Raw genomic sequence first — 27,754 nt, 5'->3', positions numbered from 1 at the left:
GAGATGAATGCAAAAATAAAAGCAGAGAAAGGTGTATTTCTTTAGCCGTTTGAGATACACCTGGACCCCTGTCTAGACACACACACACACACACACACACACAAAAACAAAGACACCCACACAAACACATATTGTTCCCAGCATTCTCAAAACCACTCATATGTGGATATTACAGTACGCATGCTGCAGTCTGTACGTTTTTCTTTAATAAAAAGCTAATCAGACAATCGGGTTACCTTAGCAGGCTGTGGCTGGGGTGAATAAACTCAGGTATGTGCAAGTCATTACCATCTCTGTGCCCCTGTGGATAACCATTACAAGCCAAAGAAAAAAAAAAGCTTTTTTCACGGCTGACTCGTTTGACATGGCTTGCCAAGGCATCCTTGTTTTTGTTTCTTTGCCTCTTGTATCGATTCTTATTTGACTTACTATTGTATCTCTCCCACAAAGCTTCTCTCCAGACATGAAAACTCCTTACACAACATATTTGTTGTCATGTTGCAGCAATTCCAATTTGGATGGCACCTGATTTTTTATTATTATTAATGTGTACTCGCACAAGTTCCCCACTAGAAATTACAATGAAAACGGTCCGTTCATGAGCTGCAAGGCTCTGAAATGAAAATAAGGTTTACTTCTATCTCATTTCTCCCTCCTGAAAAGTTTCCGAATTCAGGGCACTGGCTCAATTGTACCCCAGACAAGGAGAGGGAAGTTTTTCACTCTTGAGCAGAACACCTGGGCCTCACAGAAGCTACCATTCACCACTACACAGGAAGGCTGTCTGGCTGGCTGAGGGGTAAACTGTCAGGAGAGGAAAGAAAGAGGGGAGAAAGCAATTGAGTTGGAATGAATAGGGAGAAGTAGTGAGCAATGGGAAGTTTAGAAAAAGAGAGAGAAAGAGAGAGAGAGCTAAGGACTTGGAATGGGAGAGAGTAATAAAGTGTGAGAGGGAGAGAAAGCTAGAGGGTGGGATCAATGGAATTGGTCAGACAGGGAGAGAGACAGTGAGAAAGTCTGGGTGAAAGATATAAGGTGGGAGACAGGGTCAGAAAGAGGGAAGCAGAGAGGCTGAGAGGAGTGGAGGTAAAGGTAGTGTGTGTGTGTCGGGGGGGGGGGGGGGGGGGGTATGGAGAACATTGTGAGAGAAAGAATGAATCGGAAGGAAGGGGAGGGTGAGCAATAGTGACCCATGAAAGTGCACCACTCTCTCTGCCCATTAATAAGGAATGTCTGTTGTGACCGTAGGATTCCCCTCCCCCCCCCCCCCACTCCGGCTTATAGCAAATCGCTTTCCTTGACACAGACAGCATCCATCAAACACAGATAAAAAATGCTGCATATCCATATGTGTGGGAAGAAAGTGTATCTTTTGTCTGTGTGGGTGCAATGCATGAGAGACCTCACCATGCCACTTTACACAGAGCCACTCTGTAAAGTGTGACATGAACATCTTGAACAGTGCTCCATACTCTGTCAGTGGCCCCTGGACCAGTTTGATTTGGTATTAGGTTGTAACAATCTCATTCGGTCGACAGCCTGCTAATGTAAGTCAATTTAGTCATGGTTCACACTTGTACAGCATTCTCATACCAAATAATTCCGGTTGAAATGTTCAACACAGAACCTCTAACCGCGCCCGTTAAAGAAAGCACAACGTCCCAATTAGCACCATTCACCAGACACCTCATCTGGAGGCCTGAACTCCAGGCTTGTGATAGCGTTTCAGGAGTCCACCGCACTCACTTTAGCTTTCTCACACCGTCGCGAACGGATGAGAAGTGACAGTGTAAATTCCGAGTTAATTAAAAAGCTCTTTGTAGGTGAAGACTGTGTAATGCATTTTTAATTAGCGCCTCGCTCACCTGCCTCTCTCGGTGAAGTGTCGGCGCTAACGCGAGGACTACGGCGTATCTTTCTGAGGCAGACGCCACCGGGACTCAGAAGGATATTACAGTGAAACAACTATGGAAAGCACAAAAGACGGTATCATCTCAACGACAATGTAGCGGAGTTCCATCGCTTTGCTCGCACCCATTCAAACGAAATAAAGTAAAGCAAATTTACCTCACATACAGTTATCTTCCGCTTGAATGCCTAGGCACTTTAGCTTTTGCAATTAGCATCTAAGATCTAATTCTGGAGATGCGTTTCAACACTGCGGGTGAGGGTTGTGGGGGGTGGCTGCGACATTTAGTATTACGAGAAAGAATATTGGCATTATTGATACATGGAGTGTAATACCTCCATCTATGAATAGACAGCCTCGCCGGTAAGGCGTACCACAGGGAAGGTGGCCTCTGAAACGGAGCCTCATTGATTTGTGTACTAGATGAACAGCGGCTGAAATTTTTTATTACTACTGTTGTTTTTTTTCTTCTTGAAAAGCCCAATACTTGTGAGGTTAAGTAGTCCCCCGGTTCATAAAGAAAAGCAAACAGCGGCACGGTATTTGTGGTCCCTTGTGTAGCTTTAATTAAGCGGCCTTGGGAACCTGGGAAATTACAAAGACCTTCTTTATAAACCTGTTCAGCCTCATTTGTTTTCACAAGGTGGTGGGGAAATATGTTCTAGAATGTTTTGATCGTTTTTTTGTCCCTTTTTTGTTAAGTATAGGAGGACTCTAGGTTCCATCTTTGTACAGGACATTGACCAGTTGGCAGCATGTAAAGAGACTAACCAGTCTGAATGGCCAACAGACAACTTTTAGATTGCCTGTTGAAAATCAAAACATTGACTGTTTTCGTTTTATCTTACATTTACATTTATGCATTTAGCAGACGCTTTTATCCAAAGCAACTTCCAAGAGAGAGTTTTACAAAAGTGCATATAGGTCACTAATTATAACAACGAGATAGCCCCAAACATTGTGGGTAGCCAAACATGAAGCATACATTTTGAAACCAAATAAGTCCCAAAGAGAAGAACAATAAGAGCATGTAGTTAGACAAGTTACAATTAAACAGCAAGAACCTCAAAATTGCAAGAGTGTACCTGTGGAAAAAGCAAGCAACAATAGTATATTTCACAGCGAATACAATAATTTACAGTTACAACATACCCAACAAGAGCAACAAGTCTGTAAGCAAGAGTCATTGTGATCATGGAGGAAACTAACATCAGGTCCAGACAATCATTCCTAAGTGCCGTTGTACTCCCGGAACAAGTGCGTCTTGAGCCTTTTCTTGAAGGGGGGGAGACAGTCAGTGGCCCTGATGGAGGTGGGGAGTTGATTCCACCATTGGGGGGCCAGACAGGAGAAGAGCTTGTGCTGGCACTGGGCGCTCTTGAGCGGTGGGACCACCAGACGGTTGTCAGAAGAAGACCGTAGGTGGCGGGTGGGGGTGTAAGGTTGGAGGAGAGACTTGATGTAGTCGGGTGCAGTCCCGTTCACCGCTCGGAAGGTCAGTACCAGAGTCTTGAATCTGATACGGGCCGTGATGGGAAGCCAGTGGAGGGAGATGAGGAGCGGGGTAACATGGGAGCATCTGGGTAGATTGAAGACCAGACGGGCTGCCGCGTTCTGAATCCTCTGGAGAGGGCGGGTTGCGCATGCTGGGAGAGCAGCGAGTTGCAGTAGTCCAACTTTGAGAGGACAAGTGCTTGGACTAGCAGCTGGGTGGAATGCTCAGACAGGTATCTCCTGATCTTCCAGATGTTGTTGAGTAAATCTACACGACCAGGAGACCGCAGCAATGTGGGTCTATTCCTTTAACCATTGTGTGTAAGATTGTTTCAGCTCTTTTTAGAAGTATTAGTTAAAGGTCAGAATCTCATATCAAGGTATTTGTGTCCCCATTCCTGAACCCAATATCGGCCATGTATGGCAACATTAACTTTGGCTTCATGAACAGGCAGGGCATACGTGTAGAAATGTACAGGCAATATGTTGAAAAAGCGCATGACAAAGATGGGAGGGAAAGGAAGAGGGCATGAATGGAATATTTGACATGTAAGGGGTTTCAATCCAGATGCTTGTGCAGTGTGCCTGTTGCTGTCTTCTCATCCTGAGCCCAGTTTTCAGGCTTTCTCTCCATCTCCTTCAGTTCAGTTCTCTCTCCCCCTCTTGAGGCTGTCTCTGTCTCTTCTTCCACAACAGCCCCTCTTCCTTTTGGCCCCTCCCCTTCCTTTCCCTGAACGTGTCTTTGACCTTCTCTTTACCTTTTGACCCTTTTAGAGTCAACATCACAAATACGTCACAGCGTTAGCTGGAGGAAAAACAGGGAAAGGCGGCCAATACAAACCAGCACGGAGTCGGCTCCATAAGGACATTAAAATGTCATCTTGGAGTACCGACTCCAATTTCAAATGTTATCGCCCTAACCCTAACCTGTCAAGATGTAGTTGCTTGTTCTGTTTACAATGACCCAAACATGGTACATGGTCATCTTCTGGCCTTGGTGCTGGCTAGGCAGAACATCGAATCATACAACACTAAACTCATGTTAAATCTTTTTATTTTAAGTCTTGTAAGTGACCATTCAGCATACAGTTAATAGGCCTCTTATGATCTATATGCCCTCAGTGTCTCTTTCAGGTAGGTGTAGATGTTAGGCCACTCAAACCAGGTCGTCCATCCAGATTGAGCGAGTGTGTACGCGTCGGCCAATCTGGTTCTGTCCGTTAAAGTTAACTTTGTCAAAAAAAAATTCAACAAATGAAGCGTCTTGTAGGTCACAAACAGTATGTCATATGGACTTTTTAAATTAACATCTTCTTCGCTTTTCACTCTCTTCTCCACCAACCAGTGAGGGGCGTTTGGAGGTGGTGGGTGGAGGCAGCCTGCAGATCCTCAACTTGACGCAGGAGGATGCTGGAGTCTACACCTGCATGGCCGACAACACCAACGACACCCTGGAGGCCCAGGCGGAGCTCACTGTGCAGGGTAGGACCCGGGACAGGCTGGGGTTAACACGCTCACACAGGCCAGCTAACTGGGTCTCTCAAGACCAAGGTTATCCACAATCTCACATTAGCATGTGTTACGGATGGATAGAACGATTGATTAATTGATAATAAATTGATCGATACATACATACACACACACATACACACACACATAAAATGATGGAGGTTTCCTGTAAATCTTTGTTGCTTCTGTCTTTCTGTCACTCCATCAGCTTTTCCTCTCTCACTCTCCAGTATTTCCTTAGAGAGGGACAGACCACTTTGACAGTAGGATTCGTAAGAGCCCTGCAGCTGGATCTTACACATGTTCATACACACAGATCCTCACACTATTGTCTGTGAACTCTCACTCACATCTGCACACACACACACACACACACACACACAGACACACACACACACTGAACATATTGATTCAACCAAGGCAGTATGTGTTCTCACAAAAATGCTCTCCTTTGCTCTACAGCTTGCTCTCATTTCCATTCCCAATAAAACTGACGATCCAGTTACATATTAACATATAGTTAGGTTTTGTGAAAACAGTGTAGTCATTTAGAAACTTGAAACTCAAGAAACCTGATAGCCTTTAATATTGCTCAAATGTCACAGTATGTTACAAAGTACATACAAAGAATGTGATTATTATAATATAAGCGTCTGAAGTTTCCCACCCTGAGGTAACCTGGACCCTGGGTGAATACAGGGCTTACCAACATGACTGTTTTCTGTTCCTGCCACATATCCACACCCACACAAGCTAGCTCTCTCTCCCCCTCTCTCTCACTCTCCCTTTCCATTCTCCATTCCCCGAGATCAATAGTCAGGCCTCTCTCCTAGGGAAGGAGAAGTGTGTATCAGATCTTTGGAGCGGTCTGCTCTATCAATTTCTCTCTTCTCTCTCCATCCCTCCTTTTTTTTCTTCACACTTTCTCACATCTGGCTTTGGAGTGCAGGTGTGTGTGTGTGTGTGTGTGTCTGTGTGTCTGTGTGTGTGTGTGTCTGTGTGCCTGGAGCATACATCAGTGTGATTAGTGTCACTCACTATCTCACCCATGTCTCTGTCACTCTCCCACCCCTGTCTCCCTCATTTAATGCTGTCTCATGTTAGAGTTGACGTTTTTGCACATTGTTATCCAGCCATGTTAGTTTTGGCCCTTGGCATGTCATGCCTTGGATTAGATTTTGTTTTGTTCTTGAACCGCTCTGGGCTAAGTGGTTAAATGAAAGGGATTGGCAGGACATTGTTTATGTTTTCAGGAAAGTAATATAGAATTACCGTATATTGTTTATAAGTCAAGTTTATTGAATTAGCGAATCTTTGGAATGTACGATAATTTGTCACAGTTTTTGTCCATGTTATAATGAAACCCCAACGTACTAAAAGCTTGGTGGAGTCCTTTGCTTTGTTTTCAAACCCTACAGCATAAACATGTTTGAAGGGTCCCAACTGTTTAGTAGTTAATTGCCCTTGCAGTGACGTCTTTATTCTCTCTGAACAACAGAGTGCCCCCTAGAGGGTGGAAGATGATGTAGCAGTGTGCTTAATGCTTATCACTTACCATGGCATTACAGTGGTGGTCAGTCAGTAGCATGTAGTAGATCAGAAAGTGAGCTTTTGTAATGGGTATTATCCAGTCCTCTGGGAGAGGAACGCCATTCCGGAAACAACAAAAGGTAGTCAGAAGTGTCCCAAGACTGACAATGCCCTGATATCAAAGTTCAAACTGGACATCATGCTGCTATTGGCTCAACGTCGAGGGAGAACATTCTCAAACAAGCATCTTTTCATAACTGCTCCCATATTCTGGAGCGTTTGTTTGGCGGGTTGGAGATTAAGAAGAAAAGCTGTTATCGTGAGAGGAGCAGGAGCAGTAATTGGCCCAAGCCTGGCTTCGCTAGCCCGGGGGGGGGGAACACAGGCCGTCCGGGGTGCTAGGCCAGTTATTGTTAACCTCATAAAGCTAGCTCGATGACAAATTACTCTGGTCAAAGCAATGAAAAGGAACTTTGTTTATTTTTGTGTTTGGGCTTTCTCTCTACTTTATCAAGTCTAGAATAATGGCAGCTGTAGGCCTAGAGACTGTTAATTTTCTGTATTATATTGTTGATATTGCTAGTATTTTTTTATACAGTTCTCTGTAATTCAGAGAAAATATGGGTCAACATTTGATGGCGCATTTGTTCTATTCATTTTTGCAATATTATGTTGCCTATATTAAGAGCTTCTTTTCTTGAGCTAGGAGGTTTTTCAAATAAGTTATGAGGAATCTTTAACAAATTGCATTAACCTAGTTCATATTTCCAAGTTTTATTGCTTTCCTAACCTACGTCGCTTCCGCTTCATCACATGTGCACAGCCAGCCCCAACTACAAAAACAGTCAAAAGAATATCCTCTAGGGAAGCCATTGAGTTGTCTTGAGATGCTTGACCTTGACTTGTTCCTCCTAAATACCATACAGTGGAGTTGGAGGCTGGAAAAAAGCTTATTTTACTAATCTACAAGCTGAATATATCATTTGAACCCCATGTGAGGATTGAGGCAGTCTCTCCCCTCTCTCTCTCGTTGCCCCCCCCCCCTCCTCTCTCTTTCCCTCTATCTCGCTTTCTTTCTCTCCCTCTCTTTCTGACTGGTAGCAAAAGAGGCTCTTACTTTGAAGTAGCATCCATTGACTACTGTCCTGGGATCTCGAGACAAGTGTGTTTGTTGTGTGAGTGCCTCTCTGTGTTCGCCGCGGGACTGCGACTTTCTGACAGTTTATAAGTGTGTTATTAATGATTATGGACCTGGGCTGAAAAGGATTGAAGGAGGGAAAGAGATGGTTATAGAATGGAATTAGGGCTGAGTGGAGTAGTCATCTTTATTGTCCGTGTGTAATGGTACGTTTTCCTTTTGGAGTTATCACACAGTTATTTGTCAGGCATTATAATGATGTCCCGGTTCACTTTGATACTATAGCCACTACTCCCTAGTACAGTGGTTTCTACAGAGGCATTCATGTATATCAGTGTTCATTAACTCATATTCATGTCATGCGTTTAAAAAGTGTGCCTGAACAGTACATGTTTGGAAACATTTACAGACTATTGACAAATTTCAATCTCAAATGCTTTTGAAGTTCCAATGTGCAACACTACAAGATTTTGTATCCATTGCTGCATTTGTTGTTGAGCTCTCCACATCTAGTGGAAGCCTGAGAACTCGGGCTGAGGTTTAACTACATACTGTGTGTGTGTCTACCCTCCACGCAGAATGTGTGTAACTCCCTCTCTATGCGCAGACTGGACACCCTTCTAACAGAAAGGATTATTTCTTCTATGTGAATACCAGTCCTCCTCTACAAACTTTAACTAAACATCATGAATCCGTGTACGTAGACACATGCATACACCCACACCCACACCAGACTCCTCTGACAGTTCCCAGTCCCCCGTAAGCTTTACTGGTATATTTAGCCATGTTTGTGCTCATTGCTCAGTCAAATAGGTTCCAAATGTCTGAACTCCATTTAGGGGAAATGGTGCATGTCAGCTCAGGGACTGCGAGTATTGAGGGAGAGAGAATGGACAGGAATGGATTGAGGGAGGGATGGATGGAGTGGGGTAGAAAGTGTGTGTGTGTGTGTGCGTGTGTGTGAGGGGGGATGGTGAAGTTAAGTCTCTGCACAAAGATAACGAGCACCGCAGGGCCCCAGTCACCCATGGGGTCTGTCACCAGAAACCCCAGAAATCCTCACCAGGGGGGCCCTGTCTCTCTGTCTCTCTCTCTCTCACACACACACACACACACACACACACACACACACACACGCACACACACACACAGGCTCACATTCATAAACATACAGCACAGAAGCATAATCAGATGCTCAGCACCATCCTGTCAGACACACACTCCCACTCCCACACCAGCCACACAAACAAAGAAGCACAATTGGAACACACCACATAACCCACTCCTTAGGAGTAGACCATGCTGGACGTTCCCTCAAAAACACACTGCCTGTCTGGATCTCCTGTTTCTTTGTTTCCCTTACTGTACCTTTCTCTCTGTGGCCATGTCTCACTCTGTCTCTGTTTCTCTGTCTCTCTCTCTTACACACACACACACACAGATATAAGAACAAAATCCTTCACATTTCTTTCAAACTTACTCACACATGTACACTTACTATAAACTGCCTGGGATATCACACAGTGTACACTGCACACAGTGCCGGCGCTTGTCCTAGTTGGCAGAGACAGTGACATGCATACAGAGAGCTGGCAAGGGGAGCACACAGAGGGAGTTGACAGACATACTTTCCAACACTATTAACATCCTCATTTACCGCACACAGCCACCGTCCCAGGAGTCACCAGCCACAGCAGAACAGAGAAAAGAGATCGGAAGCTGTAATTCACTTTGGACAAGCCCATCAGCTAAATGACCACGTTATCATGTTACAAAAAAGGCCTCAGATTGCTGGGGCACTAGGAGTGACACCAGTCTTGCCCATAGAAGAGGCAGTAAACAAACCTTATATGCACTGGGCATATTCAGTGTCAGCATCCAGCCCCGCCCATTAACAGGAAGCTCATAGTTGGTTGCCGGAGAGCCACGAAGGCCGATAGACGCGCTTGACTTGCAGACAGCAGTGGGTTCATTCAGTCATCTGGATCCTGTCTTTATCAGAACAAGCAGACACACATGGAGAGACAAACTCTTATACCATTAGAGGCACATGTACACACACACACACACATACTCCCCCCCTCCCTCCCCCCAACACCCAGTTTATTGCAAACGTGTGCGTGTACACACACACAGACACACAGACACACACACAGACACACACAGTTCTTCAATTACAGTCAGAGGAGCAGGCCAGGGCCCTGTGCTCTGTTTGACCTTGTTATTGGAGAGATTGATGATGTTCTTTATCTGGTCCCTAGATCAAATATCCATCCAGCTTCATTACTGAGCAGAGGGCAGAGTCTGTCCTCGGATGTTTAACCAAGACTGTACTTACATGCTTGTTATATTCACCTGTGGGGAACTGGCGCGTTAGGAAATGAGAAACAAAGACTGTTTCAGGAGAAGTACAGTTGTTTTCTTTTGAGTTCATATTTCTCTAGATACTTTTTGTCATTTGTCATTTTCTGCTCGATTGGGTCGGTGATATTTTTCCGACCATTCGCCGTCTACAGAAAGGTTCACTGAACAGAAAACGTTTTTTGAAAATGACCAATAAGTTATTCTGTAATGCGATTCATCTGCTGTTCTTGGGATTGAAACAAGCAGGACGTATATGGCTGATTTGTTCTTCAGCAAGAGATGGCATGATTGTGGTTTCACATGCCAGCTTTGATTTCAGAATTGCTGGATAAGAGTTCACGAGTCAGCATGCTTGGTTCCTCTCAACCAGATTGTGGGCTTTTACTGTTCAGTAGTCTTCCTTTCCTCACTGATCATTTCAATCACTTAGTTGTTGTTCTTGAAGCATTCAGAATAGTTCTCTCTAACAGAACAGCCAAGTATAACTTTCTAATGAGAAAATGGTTTAACTGCACAGTATGCAAAGATTCAGTTATTTCTCAGTTAAATGAATCATATGTCAAAGGATGTTGTTTGGGTTCGAGAACATCTCCCATTATTGGTTTTACACTACACAGCAAACTACACACTCCACATTGCCAGTCTCCCCTTGTTCCAGGTGCATCCATGAACGCTTGTCCCTTCTGTCCCCACAGTCCCCCCCCAGTTCCTGAAGCGGCCGGCCAACATCTACGCCCGCGAGTCCATGGACATCATCTTTGAGTGTGAGGTCACAGGCTCGCCAGCGACCACTGTGAAGTGGGTGAAGAACGGAGATGCCGTCATACCCAGCGACTATTTCAAAATCATTGTACGTTTTTACACTTTTTGAGAGACACTTGAAGTAAGGTGTAACATGCTATAGATGGTGTTCTGACTCATCAATAAGAGACTTACTGCAAATGGACAGATTCAAAACAAGGTGTTGAGCAAGACACTTGACGGATTTAGCTTCTGCCGATCAACTCAGTTAAAGACAATATTCACCAACGTTGCCTCCGTCCTTGTCCCTCCCTGTGTGACTGCAGGAGGAGCAGCACCTGCAGGTGCTGGGGCTGGTCAAGTCAGATGAGGGCTTCTATCAGTGCCTGGCGGAAAACGAAGCGGGGAACGTGCAGTCCAGCGCCCAGCTGATCATCCTAGAACACGGTATGTTTGGAGGAGGAGCTGAGGGCTTTGGAGGGTTTTGTTTTGATATAAACTATATAAATATAAACGAATAGCATTTTGCCTGTTTAAATAGAAGTTTGGTTTGATTGCCCGAATGCACAGTCAATTCCACAGCTCCAAAGATCAAAGTAGGGATACTTTATGTGACAGTATAATCCCCTACCCAAAGACAACGTTGACCCCTGATGGTGCTGAGGCTGTAGTTCAGTACAGTAAGCTGACAGTTTGAGAGCGCCGGTGTCCTGGATTTGAACTCTAGTCATGCTAATAGGAACCAACATTGGAACAACTTGTGTAGTGAACACTATTTACATAGTGCGTCTTCACACTGGGAGACAGGAGCAGAACACCAAGTGGCTCAGACAACAGCACAACAAAGCTATCATGTATAGTGACAATCAAAGAGCCTGAAAGAATCATGAAACAACTCGCAGACAGAGAGAAAGAGCAAGAGAGAGAGCCAGAGACAGAAAGCAAGACGCTAAAATACATTTAGCAACCAAAAATAGACTCATATAAAAGTAAACATTATTAAAGTTTAATATTCTTGTTATATATTGTGGTTATATTGTACACTCGAGAAGTTATGCTCTATACACTGTACCCAAAATACCATCAATCTATATGAAGACTTAATAATTATATATATATATATATATATATATATATATATATATATATATATATATATATTTAGATGGATTTATTTATTATGTACTTGATGTAGGCTACTGGCCAGATTTAATCAGCAAATCGTGCATATGGTGATGAGGAGTGATGACGATGTGTATCTGTCAAAAGGAACACTATGTCCGTCTCTGAGAAGCTATTGATAAGGGACGGTTAAACCGCAGGTGTTTAGTGACCCAAATAACATGTTTTTTTCTTTGTGGGAAAGGGGGTGGGGGGTGGAAATGAGGATAAATGAATCAGTGACACAGCTGTTCTTGCATCCTTTCCTGCCCAAAGCAGGACATTGGAGAGAACAGTCTTTCATCTCACGGTATCAAAGGGGACCTTTTTTTATTTTTAGTACATCTGTCGTTTGACGACTTTTCTTTTTACGTAATCCTGAGTGTATTTAATTGTGTCTGAGGAGTTAATGTCAAAAACTGATGCAATTGTGCATAAGTAACATATGCACACATACACAATTTATTTACGCATTGACACTTGACATTTGAAAGGGAATTCTCAATTTTCTTTGACAGTGAGTTAGGATGAGTTTGATCACAGATGGTGTTATTTTTTCCCCATTCTAAATAACTAATTGGTTGATGATCCATTACTGCTTCTGAATGTCAGTTGTATTTTAATTTATTTAAACGTACACTGGCAGTTTAATAATTGCCTACACTCCTGAATATATGAAAGTGTAAGCAAGACAGTGTTGAGCAAGACAGTGGTAAAGCCTGCAGGAATAGCCTAAGTCACCTGTGAATACTGGGACTGGGAGCACTGGGCTGTGAGGTTCACAGTTGACTCACTCCCACACAAGTCTAATTGAAAGATGAGGTGTGTCTCTCTCTAGAGTCTCTCCTTTCCTCTCCTTTCTCTTGTGCTGTGGGTTTACACACAATGTGTAGAGTCCCAGAACTATCTTCCATTTCCCCCCTGTGTTCTTTCTTTCTCTCTTTCCCCCCCTGCTCTTGTTCACCCCAACACCCCTATTTTTCTCTCTTTCTCTCATGGGGGTACACACCACCTGAGCAGTTCCACTGAGCATCATGCTAAATGTGCCAACCAGAGTGTTCCCACAGAGACACACACACACACACACACACACACACACTGACACAAACACACACACATCATCCCTAACATGTCCCTGCCCTTCTCTCCTTCACCTGTTGGGCTTGAGCTCACATCTCCGTCTCACAAACATGAAGAGATGTGCTACTGTATGCTAGCCTAGTCCTGCGAAAGACCAGGTAGAGACCGGCAAATCAAAAGGTATTTTCAACAAAAGGTCATATGTATTCGACATCTGCTGGGAATTATTAGCATGTTTTAAATTCATTAGTGAGAGTAATTGCTGTTTACTAACACCACCAGATACCTTGTCACGTTAGATCTGCTGTTTGAAAGGAGGACTTGTGAGGGGATGAAAGTGGTGGTATGTTCTTGCCATATGAGAAGTGGACTGTTGTAAACATCCCCTCCCACTAACCCCTATAAGCAGACAACAACATGAATAAGAAATACATAGCACTGACAAAACAAGAGTAGTTTTGTTGTTTCTTTCCTAAGCTTCTTTTAAAACTTAAACACACCAAACCTGACAAGTACACTTTTCTTTAAGCTTAAAAAAGTCTGTGAATCCCAATATAGAACCCAAATTGCAGTCAAGGGTAATTTTGCTGACATTCCACGATCGTGTGCAATGTAGGTTAACTTAGTTGCAAACAGATGTGGGACTGTGGAAAACAAAACTACTAAAAAGAGACCTTGAAGGACCTCATCACACAATAGAAGGCACCCAGTTGATGCTACCCTTTTCTCCTGACCCCTCGGATCCTGAGGGTGTGATAAACTGCTTCTTATTGTTTTTCATTGTTTGCTTGGCATTATAGTTAGTTACAGTATGTCATCAACACATACAACTGTGTTTGGTAGTCCATTGCGACTAATGTCTGTAGCTGATGCTAATTGCATCATTGTGAGAACTGTAATTGCTTTCCACCAAGAGGGAGCTGCATTATATATGCTCCTCAGCCTTAGGTATTTTGCACCTGAAGCCATATTCAAAGCAATATGTTAATATCAGATAGTTTAGCTACCGTACTGTCTACTCTTATACACAGGAAGAAACAGCACTAAAGTGGAAAGTAAACACAGGAAACACTACAGCAAATGAAAAGAAACTTCCTTTCTCCTTACTACTTCTAGGATAGGTTTTTGCTCATGGCTGCCACTGCATAGCAGGCAGCAAATAGAAACTGCCATTTTATAAATGTTACAGTTTAGTTCCTTAGTGCCATTCTTTGTACAGAATCTCAAAAGCAGGGCAAGGTTAATATGTGTCACTTGCTATTCTAGAGTATTGCAACCCTTCTGGACATGTTCTCTACTCTCTACTGCAAAAAAAGAGCCAATTTGAAGATTGAGTCATCAGTAAACATTTGTGGTGACTATATCTTAAAATGTCACTGTTACTGTACAGTATGACTGTGTTTGTTTGGCCTCAGTGTGTCTTTTTTCTGCGTTTGTCCTCCACATTTATTCAAGAGATATTTTGTATTCTTTCTACTCTTTTAACTGGAAACTGCAGTAGTCAGGTGTACTCCCCTCTCCCTCTCTCTTTCCACTTTCTTTCTCTCTGTCCCCATCTGTCTCCGTTTGTCTCCATTTCTCATCCTCTCTTTTTGTACCAAATGAATGCTCTGACATTGGGTCTTGGTGCCAAAGTTGTCTATTCAGTAGAGCTGGAGCCGCTTGCACTTTGTGTTGTGACCTCGATTGATAAAAATGATGACAAGCGAGTGACTGACATTCAGACTGGCTGAAAAGTCGACCTCGGGGGGCCTCCAAAAACGTATTGTATCCAGAATAGCTTTTTGACTAAAACGGAAACCAAGTCATGGGAGTCTACTGCAACTCTGGCTGATTGACTGTATTCTTACTGTTGTTTTCAAATCCGGAAGGGTTGTGGGCCCATCTTAGACCTGTAAGTTGATAAATGACACAAGGTGTCATGGTAACTCAGTCAGGTTGAGCGGGATACGTGTGTGTGTGGGGAAGGGGGGTTCCACTCCGCCCTCCTCCCTCACCACCACTGTGGTGTTTGTGTGTGCAGTGATAAGTTGAAATCAATGGCGGGTGGTGTGGAGGTAGTGGTATGGGGTCGGAGAAATTGATCGGGAAGAGCTGAAATCAGACCCTTTTCGATTTGTTGTTTTTTGTGTGCACCGATGAAAATGGTGTGCATCCGACCTCTGCAGACTAAGGCCTAACAGCATGGTGTGACCTACCTGCTGTTCCCCATATGCACCTTACCATCTTCACTATTTGTTTTCCACCGTTCCATTTGAAAATGTCACAAGAGTTGTTAGCTTGGCTCTTTCTTCTTTTGAATGCACGTCCATATCCCAAACAACTGCACCAGCTCTTATGTTCAGTATTTACTCCAGAGCGACTTCTTTCCAGTTCATCATCGACGAACAATTAGTGGTTCTTTCAAGGTTGTCATCTGCTAGTTACAGGCCTGTAGGTTGTGATGTTGGTAGTCTCAAACCTACTTCTCCCAATCTGCTCTGGGCCTGGGCACACCCTCGCACACGGACACACACACAGACACACATGCCATCCAGGATCCTGGCTGCTGGTTTTGGATGTCAGCAGTCCCCAGAGTGTGCTATCAGGTGTTCAATCAAGCAGCTGAATGGCGGAAAGCGCCACGCGACCCAAAAACAGGCCTCTTCCTCTATATGCCGTAGGTCACCTGACCCCCCCGCTAGGCCTTTGCCCAGAAAGGAGTGGCGCAGATCGTTTCCAGCTTCCTATATCCTGGCCAAGCCAAACCCCCCGCTCCCACCCTCCCCCATGGCGTCACCCGTCCGCCCACTCCCTACTCACAAACACGGAAAATATCTTTTTGGAGCCACACTCCAGCAGACCCCGCCGGGACTACATAGCATGATATCTGCTCCACTTTACTGCCCGGCCCAGGGAGTTGGCTAGCCAGTCACGCAGACTACCCAGAAACCACAAGGGGTTACTCTTCCAGCTACACAAACATTCCATTTCACCTCTTCACCCCATCTTTGGGGGAGAATGCCAGTGTGACAAACACACAGTCGGTGCCAGAAGCTCCCGTGGAGACCACATGTGTGCACATGCTCACTCAAGCTGGCCATATTTACCTTTATTTAACTTATACACTAGCTGTGGCTCCCACACACCAACATCCCTTAGTGTTCACACAAATTGCCACGTTAAAGGGGGATTCGGCTTGTCAGGCCTAGGTAATAGGAAGATGGAAAACACGGTTGGAAGATTCAGGGAAGGATACAGCTCAAGCAAACAGACATCTCTCTGAGTCCATCCCTCACTTCGGGGTTTTCCACGCAAGCGGGCATGCACAGTTGATGGATGAGACCCTGATTTCCCATGAGTGAGCTCGTCGCAACATGAGAGAGCGATGTGGCCCAAACGGCGTATATCAAAAACATGGACACACATATCAGTCATTTGCATATCATTCTTTCTCGCCACAGCTGGTGTTCATGTTCAAGAGCTTGGGGGAAGGGGGAAAGAGGGCTGCTACAACACACATAATCAAATTACCCTCCAGTGGATAGGGAGTAGAATGCAAGCGCATGCTCAAAAGCGTTCGCACGCTTGCTCGTACAGGCTGTTGATTAGGGATGGGTGCCCAACACCAGATTCAATTACCATTAAAGCTTGTTCTTATTTGTGTTATATATTTATATATACAACTTTGGAATAGGGTGTGGAGGTCCAGTGGGACCTAACTGGTCACTAGCAGTTCATGTCTTCGGTCTGTGGTGGGAAACTTGTCCGACACTGAGGTTGTGACCGGGTGCAGAGCCTTTTGAGGGTTAGGCTGGGAGGTTATGTTGAGGATTTAGTTGGTGGTTGAGGAGATAAGGTTGTCCCAGTAATAAAAGGGGACTTACTCTGTGACCCTTGAGGGATGGGTTTATGTTCAGCTCTGCCAGGGGGCTTCCAGCTCTCTGGCAGGGGAGTGGCTAGATCTGAGCCCCCTCCACAGGGTGCCATCTCTCCTCCTCCACCAGATGATCCTTTATATTCGACCCCCCCATTATGATAGTATTACACATACATGACACAGATGATGCCCCCTTCATGGTCCATTGGGGGTCCTAATCCAACTTTACCATGCTGAGACCCCTACTTCAAATGAAAAACACACACATACACACACACACTCTCACACACACTTTTCCACCCCCCGGCCCTCCTCCCCACCACCTCCCATGGCACATAAAGCCCCCCAGTACTCTCTGATGTGCTCCGCCTCTCGGCCCCCTCTAGTCCTTTATCTCCTCAGCCAGTGCCCCTAAACACACAAATCACACAAACACACACCACTGATATACACACTTAACCCCCTCAAAACCTTTCTGAATCTTTGATCTAATTTTCAGTGCACCTATAATAGCTTTGGTTTCCACTTGCTGGTACCAGATGCTACACATAGAATGTAGAGCTATTTGGCTCATGGTCCGCTGTTCTTATTTGTGATGGTCAAGTGACAGTGAAAGCTGGCAGTGCAGCACCAGCTTGTCTAATAGGATGTAAGACTCCATGCCACAGATAGAATAGGGCTATCAAGCCCTGAATAGCTTCTTTCACTTGGTCTTGGTGTCCTACCAAAGCAGTGTTCCAGAAAATATGTTTGTGACTGTTGATCAAGAAAAGTGTAAAAGTATTGCCTGAAAATACAACACTCTGTTCAGACACCACAGACTACTTTTTTTTCTGTGTGTCTCCTTTGTGTGCTGAACTTACCCAGTTCAAGGATTTCATTCTGATTGCTCACCCTAACCCTGGCTGTGTTAAAGGCTGTCTTTTTGTAAGAATACATTTGGAGTCACTCCACCCTTTGGGCAATGTGTCTTGTAGTCTGTCAAACAAAATCGTATGCCTTTCCTGCACGCCCATCTGAAACGACAAGTCCTCCTCCAGGGCCAGCTTAATAAGAGATGGGTTACTTTTGGCCCCAGCCAGGGACCAACGGTGTCCCCCAACGAAGGAGCAGCGTTGAGGCAACCGGACCTACGCCGGAAGCAAGGGACCCTGGAGATGTATCAAAAGAACAAACAACAGATGTTTTGATCTGCCTCTCTCCCCTCCCTCTGACTCTGTCTCTCTCTCTCTCTCTCTCTCTCTCTCTCTCTCTCTCTCTCTCTCTCTCTGTCTCTCTCTCCCCCCTCCATCTGACTCTGTCTCTCTCTCTCTCTCTCTCTCTCTCTCTCTCTCTCTCTCTCTCTCTCTCTCTCTCTGTCTCTCTCTCCCCCCTCCATCTGACTCTGTCTCTCTCTCTCACTCTCTCTCTCTCTCTCTCTCTCTCTCTCTCTCTCTCTCTCTCTCTCTCTCCCCCCTCCATCTGACACTGTCTCTCTCTCTCTATCTCTCTCTCTCTCTCTCCCCCCTCCATCTGACACTGTCTCTCTCTCTCTCTCTCTCTCCCCCCTCCATCTGACACTGTCTCTCTATCTCTCTCTCTCACTCTCCCACCCTAGCATTGTCTCATCCTCCAAACATCTGTCTCCTTTACAGACTTGCTATCTTTTATCAGAACATCAAGCGGGCTGCTCAGTAATGCCACAAGCTTTCGGGGTTCTCATTCTTCTGATTGTATCTCAAAAGACCAAGGGACAGAATGTGCCCTGTAGAACAGACATGTCACAATGTTTCCGCTGTGCTCTTGACAACCAAAGGGAGGCAATGGCAGCATGCTGTTGCACAGAAAATACATTTTGGCATAACCATAGAAGTATCATGAAGGACTCCCATGCATTGATATCATAAACAAATTGTACTGCATCTTGTATATGGGCCAAATGATTAGCCTTTGAAGTAACTTTCTTGACCTTCTAGAAGGACATTTTTAATTTAAATCATCATCATGTAATCTTTGTCTCTCGCCCACTTCCTTCTGGCATTATCTTGTCTTCTGTCCTTCTGACCGTCTCTCATCCCTCTTTCCCTCCCCTAGATAAAAGTGCTTGTTCAGTAATAAGCCATTCGCATAACCGTGCGCTTCGACTCAACCCACATTACAATTACTGACGCGGATGCACAAATAACGACTTCCCTTTTGCCATTACTTGAGTTTGGCGGTGACATTGGGGTTTGTAAGGACGTTAGTCCAAGCAATGGATGATATAGTCATCAGTCCATGGGCAGAGAACCTTGGTTAATTTGTAATGTTAAGTAAGGTAAGCATCCTGTGTGTGCGCGCAGTGACGAAATGTAGGAAGACTTGATGGCGTCACAGTTTCCCTCGCTAGTGAACAAAGTAGCATTTTATTCAGGCAGGTACTGTAGGGCACTCTGCACTCTGCAATGGAAAGTTGAATATTATTTCACTTGTTTGATCTATTTCTGGAACTCTGAGAAACGTGGTAGCTGGTGAAGAACTTGAATACATTTAATTCTGTCCTTAAGTACCCCTTAAGATCATTTCACTGTGTTGGGAAAGTTCTAAAACATGTCCATCAATATTTAGATACACATTTTATCATGCATCTTGTCACTTCACAATTTTACATAGGCAGTTGCCAGAATCATTATGTAGATAGAGAATAGCTTTCCTCATTAGGCCCCAATGTCACCCATTCATTACCTATGTCACGCATCCTAATGATACAATTAATCCTCTATTAATAGCGCAGGCAGGGGAAGTCAGAGCCGGCCTTACTGTTACTGTCGACGGCCGCTGCTAGCCAGATGGATTGTGACAAAGGAGACAGAAATGCTCTCAGCACTAGTGTAGTGCCACTGACCAACATTTTGGTCACAGTGTAGTCCCTGTGCCCAGTGTGCCAACCGCTCTTCTGGCATGGTGCCCAGTGCCGGCGGCCATCGGGCAGGAGGCAGCTTTTAACTCCCCCCTGTCTGGGGAGCAGCCAGTCTCCTCTCTTTTTAACTCCCCCCTGTCTGGGGAGCAGCCAGTCTCCTCTCTTTTTAACTCCCCCCTGTCTGGGGAGCAGCCAGTCTCCTCTCTTTTTAACCCCCCCCTGTCTGGGGAGCAGCCAGTCTCCTCTCTTTTTAACTCCCCCCTGTCTGGGGAGCAGCCAGTCTCCTCTCTTTTTAACTCCCTCCTGTCTGGGGAGCAGCCAGTCTCCTCTCTTTTTATTCATTCATTCCTTCCGTGACACGGGCCAATTTGCCGGCGGCTCAGCCTGCCACAAAGGTGATCCCCATAGAAGAGCCTTAGAGTCCGGAACAACACGAGGAGGGGCAGGAGGAAGGGGTGGTATAGGAAGGGAGGCAGAGGACGAGAGGGAGTTAGACTGTTCTGCGCCTCTCTTTCGCCAACCGTCTCTGGAGGAGGGGATCCCTCACTGAATTGCTCCTCCCAAGGTTTCCCCCGAAAAATCTAAAATTTGTTTTTTCTCAAGTTTTTCCTTGTCTTCCTCGAGGGTTTAGGTTGGTTGAGGGACAGTTGTATGGATGTATGTGAAGGCCTGATGTTCATATGAAGTAAACGGGTCTTGTTATTTAAAGACAGAGACATTTTCCTTCACAAGCTCCAAATGAAAAAAAAGATTTGGCTTGGTGGAATGGCATTCCTGTATTTTGCCACCAACTTAGCTTCTCTGTCTTCGACAGCCACTAACACTAACTGGTTTTTCAAGTTGTCTATCGGTGTGACTGTCTGTGTGTCTGTCTGTGTGACCATGTCTGTCTATGAGTGGGTATGGTACTGTATATGGAAGCTGGTGTTATGGAACTTCATCAGCACTGAGGTTGTCTGTCTGTTGACGCTCTTTGTATATCTGGACGATGGATTCATCTGTGTGTGTGTGGGCTTTTAGAAAGTGTCACCTGATCCCATGTTGCTCAATTCAATCATTCCAATACCCAAGGTCACAAGATTGCAGAGACGTAAACACCTCATAGTTTCCAGCCACATTTCTCACCCGGGCCAACACACCATGCTCTCTCACAAGTCATTTCCTTTAACCTCGTTCGGTTAGGAAGTAGAAAGCGAACCTATCCCACATGTAGCTGCTGGTAGCTGACAAAACATAACCGATAACATATTTTGCATTTCTGTATCTGGACTGTGGAATTTGACAAAGTGCATAAACATATCATGCACCATGTTGCACATAGGATAAACTGATTCTAGGATAGGTCTGGTTGTAGGGTTGTAAAATGAGAATGTTATTATTTTATTAAGTAAAGAAATATAAAATTGATATTCATAGACAGTGTTGAATTGTGTTATTTATGTGATGCTGCTGCAACTCCTGCCTTCCCCTTAGACATGTTTGCCATAGATTCTGCATGTTAGTTTCCCATGTATTGTGCTTTCTGCGTGTTGAGTAACCCAGTTGTAGTTATAAGTGTTTTATTTGTGATTTCTTGTCATGCCGAAAAAGTCCTTTTTCGTTACGTTGTTGTTATTTTTTCTTCTGTTTCTTTTGTTTCTTGTGTTTTTGTGTTCCGCTGTCATTTCCCATTCCCCCCAACCCCTCTCTATCTCTTCTTCTCTGTTCCTTTTGAACGCCCCCACGCTCCACTCTCCATCCTTCCATCTGTCTCCCTCTCTCCTCCCCTGTCTTTATAACTTCCTCCGCGCTGCCCCCCTCTCCACCCAACCAACCACCCACCACCACTTCAATACGTCTTCCCCTTTCCTGCACCCAAAGACGTAGCCCTTCCCTCCCCTCTTCCCCCCTCACTGACTCCTGACACTACTGACCATGTAACGCCAGGCTCCGGAGGCGCTGCCGCCCCCGCTGGCCCCGCCCCCTCCGCTCCCCGAGACGTGGTGGCCTCGCTGGTCTCCACCCGCTTCATCAAGCTCACCTGGCGCCCCCCAGCCGAGCCACACGGAGACGAACTCACCTACTCTGTCTACTACAGCCAGGAGGGGACCAGCAGGTAAAAGCACTTCTACCCCCCAAAATGTCCACCCCACTTGCAACTTTATTCAAGATCCCATCCAAGTCATTGAGAGTATCATGCTAGCACTAGCATGTGTTTACCATGCAGCATCTGCTGGTACCAATATGTGTTTAATGGACCGTGTTGGTTGCACGTTTTCTCAGGGAGCGAATCTTGAACACCAGTCGACCCGGCGAGATGCAAGTGACCATCCAGAGCCTGATGCCTGATTCCAAGTACAAGTTCAGGGTGGTGGCGCACAACAGGAATGGTCTGGGGGAGACTTCAGCCGTCCTCAAGGTGGCCACCCAGGCTGAAGGTGAGGCAACGCACACACACACGCCTACATAAATATGCATTTGCATATTCACACAAATAAGACACACCAAGGTAAATATAGGCACACGTACAGGTAAAATATTTATATGCATATACACTCTCAAATGTCTAAAATGCACACATGCAGACACACCTCCACACACACACACACACACACCGGGCTGTCAGTGCATCCAGCCCCAGACCACCCCACTGCACCTCAGAGGGGCACAGTTCTCATCTGAGCTGTGGAAAACACATGAAACCAATGTTGTTTAGTTGCTTATATTTGTTCATCTGTGTGTGTGTGTGTGTGTGTGTGTGTTCTCACACAACCTCCCTCTGTGAACCACGGCTGAGGAGGGGATGTGGACAGAAATTGAATTCCTCTTCTTTTTCCCCTTCCTGCTGTCCTTTCCAAAATAACTCAAAAGGGCACTCACTCACACATTCCTGTTTACTACTAGCACACACTATCTCATATTAGGTGTTCTCTAACTGGAAACACAAATACAATTTTGACGTAATTATTTCATCCCTCTCTATTTCTGTTTGAAAATGGGATGATGAAAAGGTTTCCCCCGTACGCACAGCGGAGTTGTGTGGCCCAGACATTTATCTGTCTGTCTGCTCAGGCCTCAACTCAATCTCAATCTGTTTCTGGGTCAGTCTGCATTTCCCCACAATTGTCCTTGGTGCTTGGCGGGCACATACACACGTTAATGTGTTCCAGCGGGAGTCCTAACTACCTGCAGGGTTTGAAGAGTGGGCGGGCAGTGCGCTGCAGTATGTCTCTGTCAGGGTCTGAATGCTGTGCGGGTGTGTGCGTTTGTGTTATGAATGAGGGCTCTAACTGTTCACCTGCATCCAAATACCAGCCCTAGACTCACCGCTCAGCCCTATATCTCCTCCCCTTAGAGAGAGGGCCTTACATTCTGCAGGCACACACATAGAGACTGGACATGAGTGCACACAGGAATGAGCACACACACACCTCCTTGACAAATGAGTCCTTTCAAACACTGCCAGGCCCACCTGCAGCTTCACTCTGTGCTCTCACTTACACACAGTACCACTACTTTTCTATAAAGCATACACACCCCTCTAACTCACACGCACACACACACACACACACACATGCACTCCTTCACCCTCAGAGACAGCAGTGCTGCCTCTCCAGCATACGTATGTTGACCTCAGCACCTGACACTGTACAAGTGTTGCTACACCTTGATGGTTGCCATCAGAGCCGCTAATTAAATGTAACCATTCATTCCCCTGAAGGGCAAAAAAGAAATGCTCCATGCACCCGCTCAACCCTTCCACCACTTTATTATTATTCTTTTTTGCCTGGCTCGCTCAGCTTATCCGAGGTAATTAAGTAAAATCTTCAAATAAATGTCCCCGTCAGTGATGCATGACCGCATCTTTCCTCTCCTGTGCGCGACAACGGAATGCTAAAGGGAATTTGCGGGGCTGTTAATGCGTGTCAGAGAATGCCACATGCATCTGGCTGTTCCTATGGGAAGACCCGGGCGGTAACATTCCAAAATGGCCGCCCGGTTATGGGTTAAAATGAACATGTTTACGCCCATGTTCATTTTACACGTTGACTTCCTCCTGCCTTCTTTCTCCATTTCACAGTTCAAGTCCCTGGCCCTGCCCCCAACCTACAGGTCGTATCAACCATGCCCTCATCCACCACACTGAGCTGGAACACGCCCCTCACGGGCAATGGAGAGATCCTTACCTACAAGCTCTACTACATGGACAAGGCCTCTGGTATTGAGCAGGTGAGATGTGAAAGCTTGTTATGTGTGTATCCATAAGTGTCTGTACTGTTTGTAAAATCTCAATGTTCTAATGAATATTAATGCAACTAGTGGATTTCAGTAACACGCCTAAAATGCGGTTAGGGTTAGGACAGGACAGGACAGTATAGTATACACTAGCAAGATTTTCTTGCTCTACCCCATCCCAGTCATATCATTGCCACCTGTGCGAAATCAACAATTGTGAACCAGGAAATCTGTTTAACCAGTGAGACTGTGTAACCATTAGGACTGTGTAACCAGTGAGACTGTGTAACTAGTAGGACTGTGTAACCAGTGAGACTGTGTAACCATTAGGACTGTGTAACCATTAGGACTGTGTAACCAGTGAGACTGTGTCACTAGTAGGACTGTGTAACCAGTGAGACTGGGCAGCGTGGCATTAACAAGCCTTTACTATTTTAATGGTTGAAATGTCAAAGGCAATGATGTCTCAGTTCCCTGGAGGACGCAGAGAGAAAAGGTGGGAGAGAGAATTAAAGTAGAGAGATAATGATAAAGAAAAGGGAGAGAGGGGGAAGATGGAGAGTAGCAGAGAAGGTGAGAGAATGATAAAAGGAGGGGAGATAGTGGGAGGAAGGACTGACGAGGAGGGAAGGGATGGAAGGACCTGACATTCTCCTCTCTGGTGTCTGACAGAGAGGGATGGAACAAAGGGGGAGAACAGAGTGCATGCTGACTACTGGCCTCCGAGAAGCCTCTCAATTATTTAAGGATATGGGAAATATTCAGGAAGTGATGTGTTGTCTGTAGGGGGAAGCTGTCATATTCAGGGTACCTTACCTGGGACCAAAGGTGAATGTAGTACCTTTGGTTGCTGATGAGATTTCCCACATGGATTTGACTTTTTTGTGTCACTTTAGCGAACAAGAGGTGAATGCCAGTTGCTGGTTTCCAGTTGGTGTGTGTGTGTATGGAAAACCAATTATAATTATCATCTATTTCTCACTCACTCAATCTCTCTCTCACTCTCACGTACACTCACTCTATCGTTCTCTCTCGCACACACACACGCTCTCTCTTTCCCAGGACGTTGACATTGGGACCCTGTCCTACACCATCACAGGCCTGAAGAAGTACACAGAATACAGTTTTCGGGTGGTGGCTTACAACAAGCACGGCCCGGGAGTGTCCACCAATGACGTGAGCATCCGGACACTGTCTGATGGTGAGCAGAGAGACCAGACCAGGGCTGTGTCTGGGAATGCAGAGCCTAGTTTTACATGGCTAGTATTGGTATATTTGTTGCGATACACACTGTGTACACTATTACACTCAGGGCTTTTTCAGTGTGAACCTTTTGATGAGATTTGACCTCTTTTCTGCTCTTTCCGCTCCTTACTCTCCAGTTCCCAGTGCTCCGCCTCAGAATCTCACTCTGGAGGTCCAGAACTCAAAGGTAAGTGGCTGCTTACACATGGAAGGCCTTGGTTCTGAACCTCAGAGATTCAGTTTGTCACTTTCAATGTGTTGAATCGTCACTTCACAAAGGCGTTTCCAATACTACGAGGCCAGGTTGTTTCTTGGGTGTGATAATCTCTTCTATAGCCTGCCCTTGGACATCATACTTTGAATTTCAGAACACAATGCTCTCCTGCTTCATTATTGTGCATGAACAGCATTTGTTACACACGTGCACGTCATTGCCTGTGGCTTGAGCAGATTGTATAAATTCCACCCGAATCACATACTGGAGAAATCTGGCAACTCACAAGCCAATTTTGGGGTAATCTAGCTTCAATTTGACATGCTCTCTTTTTATCCACAAATCCCTCAGCATTCGCCTTCTCACCTTCTCTTGTGGTTTCCAAAAGTCAATCAAACACATGTGTTTTTGAGAAAGGAATGATGGGAGAGGGGCAGGAAACAGGGCTAATGAGGTAAACCTGAGTGTATTATAAGAAAAAAGGAAATAAACTAATTGAACACACTTAGCGCCAATTTAATTTGCACTATTCCCTCGACTCGAGTGGTAAGGAGTGCATGTCTGTGTGTGTGTTTTTCTTTCACTCTCTTTCTCTCTCTTTCTCTCTCTCTCTCTCTCTCTCTCTCTCGCTCTCTCTCTCTCTCTCTCTGGGTGCGACAGTGTGGTAGCGTTAATTAACTTTTCTCACATGCCGAGTTAGCCACCGCCCCATCACACACATATACACACCTCCCCCCCCCCCATCCACAGTGCCCACCAACTGAGAACCTGCATTCATCTCTCTCTACTTCCTGAGCCCTGCAGGGACCCCCCACCCTCTGCACACACACACACACCACTCACCAGGACTCCTCAACTCATATTTATCAGCTATGCATGTGTTCCCTCACACTCAGATAGCATCTATGACACACCACCCTCTACCGCAATGTGCATTTCTTGATTGCACAGTGCATCTGAATGGGCGTTGACCAGTGTGACGCTAAGTCACATTAATATCCATTAACATCGTCTGCACACAGGTCGGTAGGTGTGACAATCGATCTCAGGTTACACTAGCACCTTTAGAATTGGGTATGCCACATAGGGTAATTTAGAAAGGGTTCAAGGCACATCTCTGGCTCTGCTGTAGACGTAACCCTTAACGCCTCATACAGTAGTGTAGGTAGTTAAAAGCTGATTGTTAATGGAGTTACAATAGTCTGTCTTTTGTCCTGAATGATGTTGGCCAACAGCAAGCATGATGTCTTTCTTAAAAGGTCCTAAAAGGTTTTCTGTGTTTGATACCTTATCTGATCTCACATTGTGTCTCAAGGGTACCAGTGATTTTGTTATTTCCCTCTCTCATATTTATTTGGGGTGTGTGTTTACTCCCCACCTCCTTCCCAGAGCATCATGGTCCGGTGGCAGCCCCCACCCCCTGGCACCCAGAATGGGGAGATTACCGGCTACAAGATCCGTTACCGGAAAGGCTCCAGGAAGAGCGAAGCGGCTGAGACCACCAGAGGCACACAGCTCTCCCAGATCATCGAAGGTAATGACCCTTCACCCTGGGTTAGCCAAAACTACTGGAGCCAATGTACACGATCATGGTAATCACCAGATATGAATATTCATAACAAAGCTTGGAAAGATGCAGACTTCCAAGTGTGTCCCAGTTAAGCCAGATAAGGGTAGTGTCTTTTTTTGTAACCAGAAATGGTGCCAGATGGTGCTTTTTTTGTAACCAGGTCGCAAATCTAGAAGGAACGACGTTTGTATGTCTCTTTGCCGGAATATTGTTGATGCCTAGAGATTGGACAAACGTTGATTTTAGTTATTAAGTGTTAAAACAAAGTATGTTTCTGATCCACACTGTTTTCAAAAAATCCAACATAATTACTACTTCCTCCAAGAAGTCTCCCTCCATCTCTCTCTAAAGTCTCCATCCATCTCCAAATGTACAGTGGATTTTAGTCTCTCACCGGGGACTCTTAAGAGATATCAATGCATACTAAATTAGTAATCTCAGCAACTTTTTAGCGTGTGCATGTAGGGGGGAGGGTCCAGTCTCAAACTGTGAGCCACTATCAAAGAGAATATGACTTAAAAGTCATTTTTGGTTTCATTCAGAGGGTGAAATGGAGGGGGCGTTTGTTGGTCTAAAGACATTAAGCTGGAATGTTGTAGCCTCCAGGGCTGTGTGTGGCTTTGCGGTTTTCCACACCCAGCCTTTGGGACGCCCTGGAGAGGATAGAGAGTGCGAGAGCAGACAGATGGATTAGCATTTAGCGTACAAACAGCAGCAAAATCCAGCAGTTATGAGGAACTTGCACAGCAATTGGAAATAGTGTTTTTTTTTTTTTTTATGACAGCGGGTGTTCCCTCAATTTTTTATTCGAAGTTGCAACCCCATCCCCATCCCCTTTGGCAACAGA

General features: G+C 45.3%; 1 protein-coding gene across 2 annotated transcripts in view; it reads left to right on the top strand.

The window, feature by feature from the left end:
• neo1a (neogenin 1a) overlaps positions 1–27,754 on the top strand; it is a 113,106-nt gene that overhangs the window by 69,517 nt on the left and 15,835 nt on the right. For both annotated transcript variants that reach the window (XM_084682269.1, XM_084682271.1), the window contains exons 5-13: positions 4,749–4,885; positions 10,640–10,794; positions 11,012–11,132; positions 21,524–21,758; positions 21,926–22,080; positions 23,724–23,872; positions 24,941–25,079; positions 25,261–25,310; positions 26,727–26,871. In XM_084682269.1, the coding sequence (XP_084538395.1) occupies positions 4,749–4,885; positions 10,640–10,794; positions 11,012–11,132; positions 21,524–21,758; positions 21,926–22,080; positions 23,724–23,872; positions 24,941–25,079; positions 25,261–25,310; positions 26,727–26,871 (1,286 nt within the window). The remainder of the gene's footprint in view (positions 1–4,748; positions 4,886–10,639; positions 10,795–11,011; positions 11,133–21,523; positions 21,759–21,925; positions 22,081–23,723; positions 23,873–24,940; positions 25,080–25,260; positions 25,311–26,726; positions 26,872–27,754) is intronic.

Source organism: Hypomesus nipponensis, chromosome 19 (assembly GCF_054491055.1).
Source record: "Hypomesus nipponensis isolate SF chromosome 19, ASM5449105v1, whole genome shotgun sequence".
Taxonomy (NCBI): Eukaryota; Metazoa; Chordata; class Actinopteri; order Osmeriformes; family Osmeridae; genus Hypomesus; species Hypomesus nipponensis.
The sequence above is the reverse complement of the archived record's forward strand: the minus strand, read 5'-3'. Positions and strand labels throughout refer to the sequence as shown.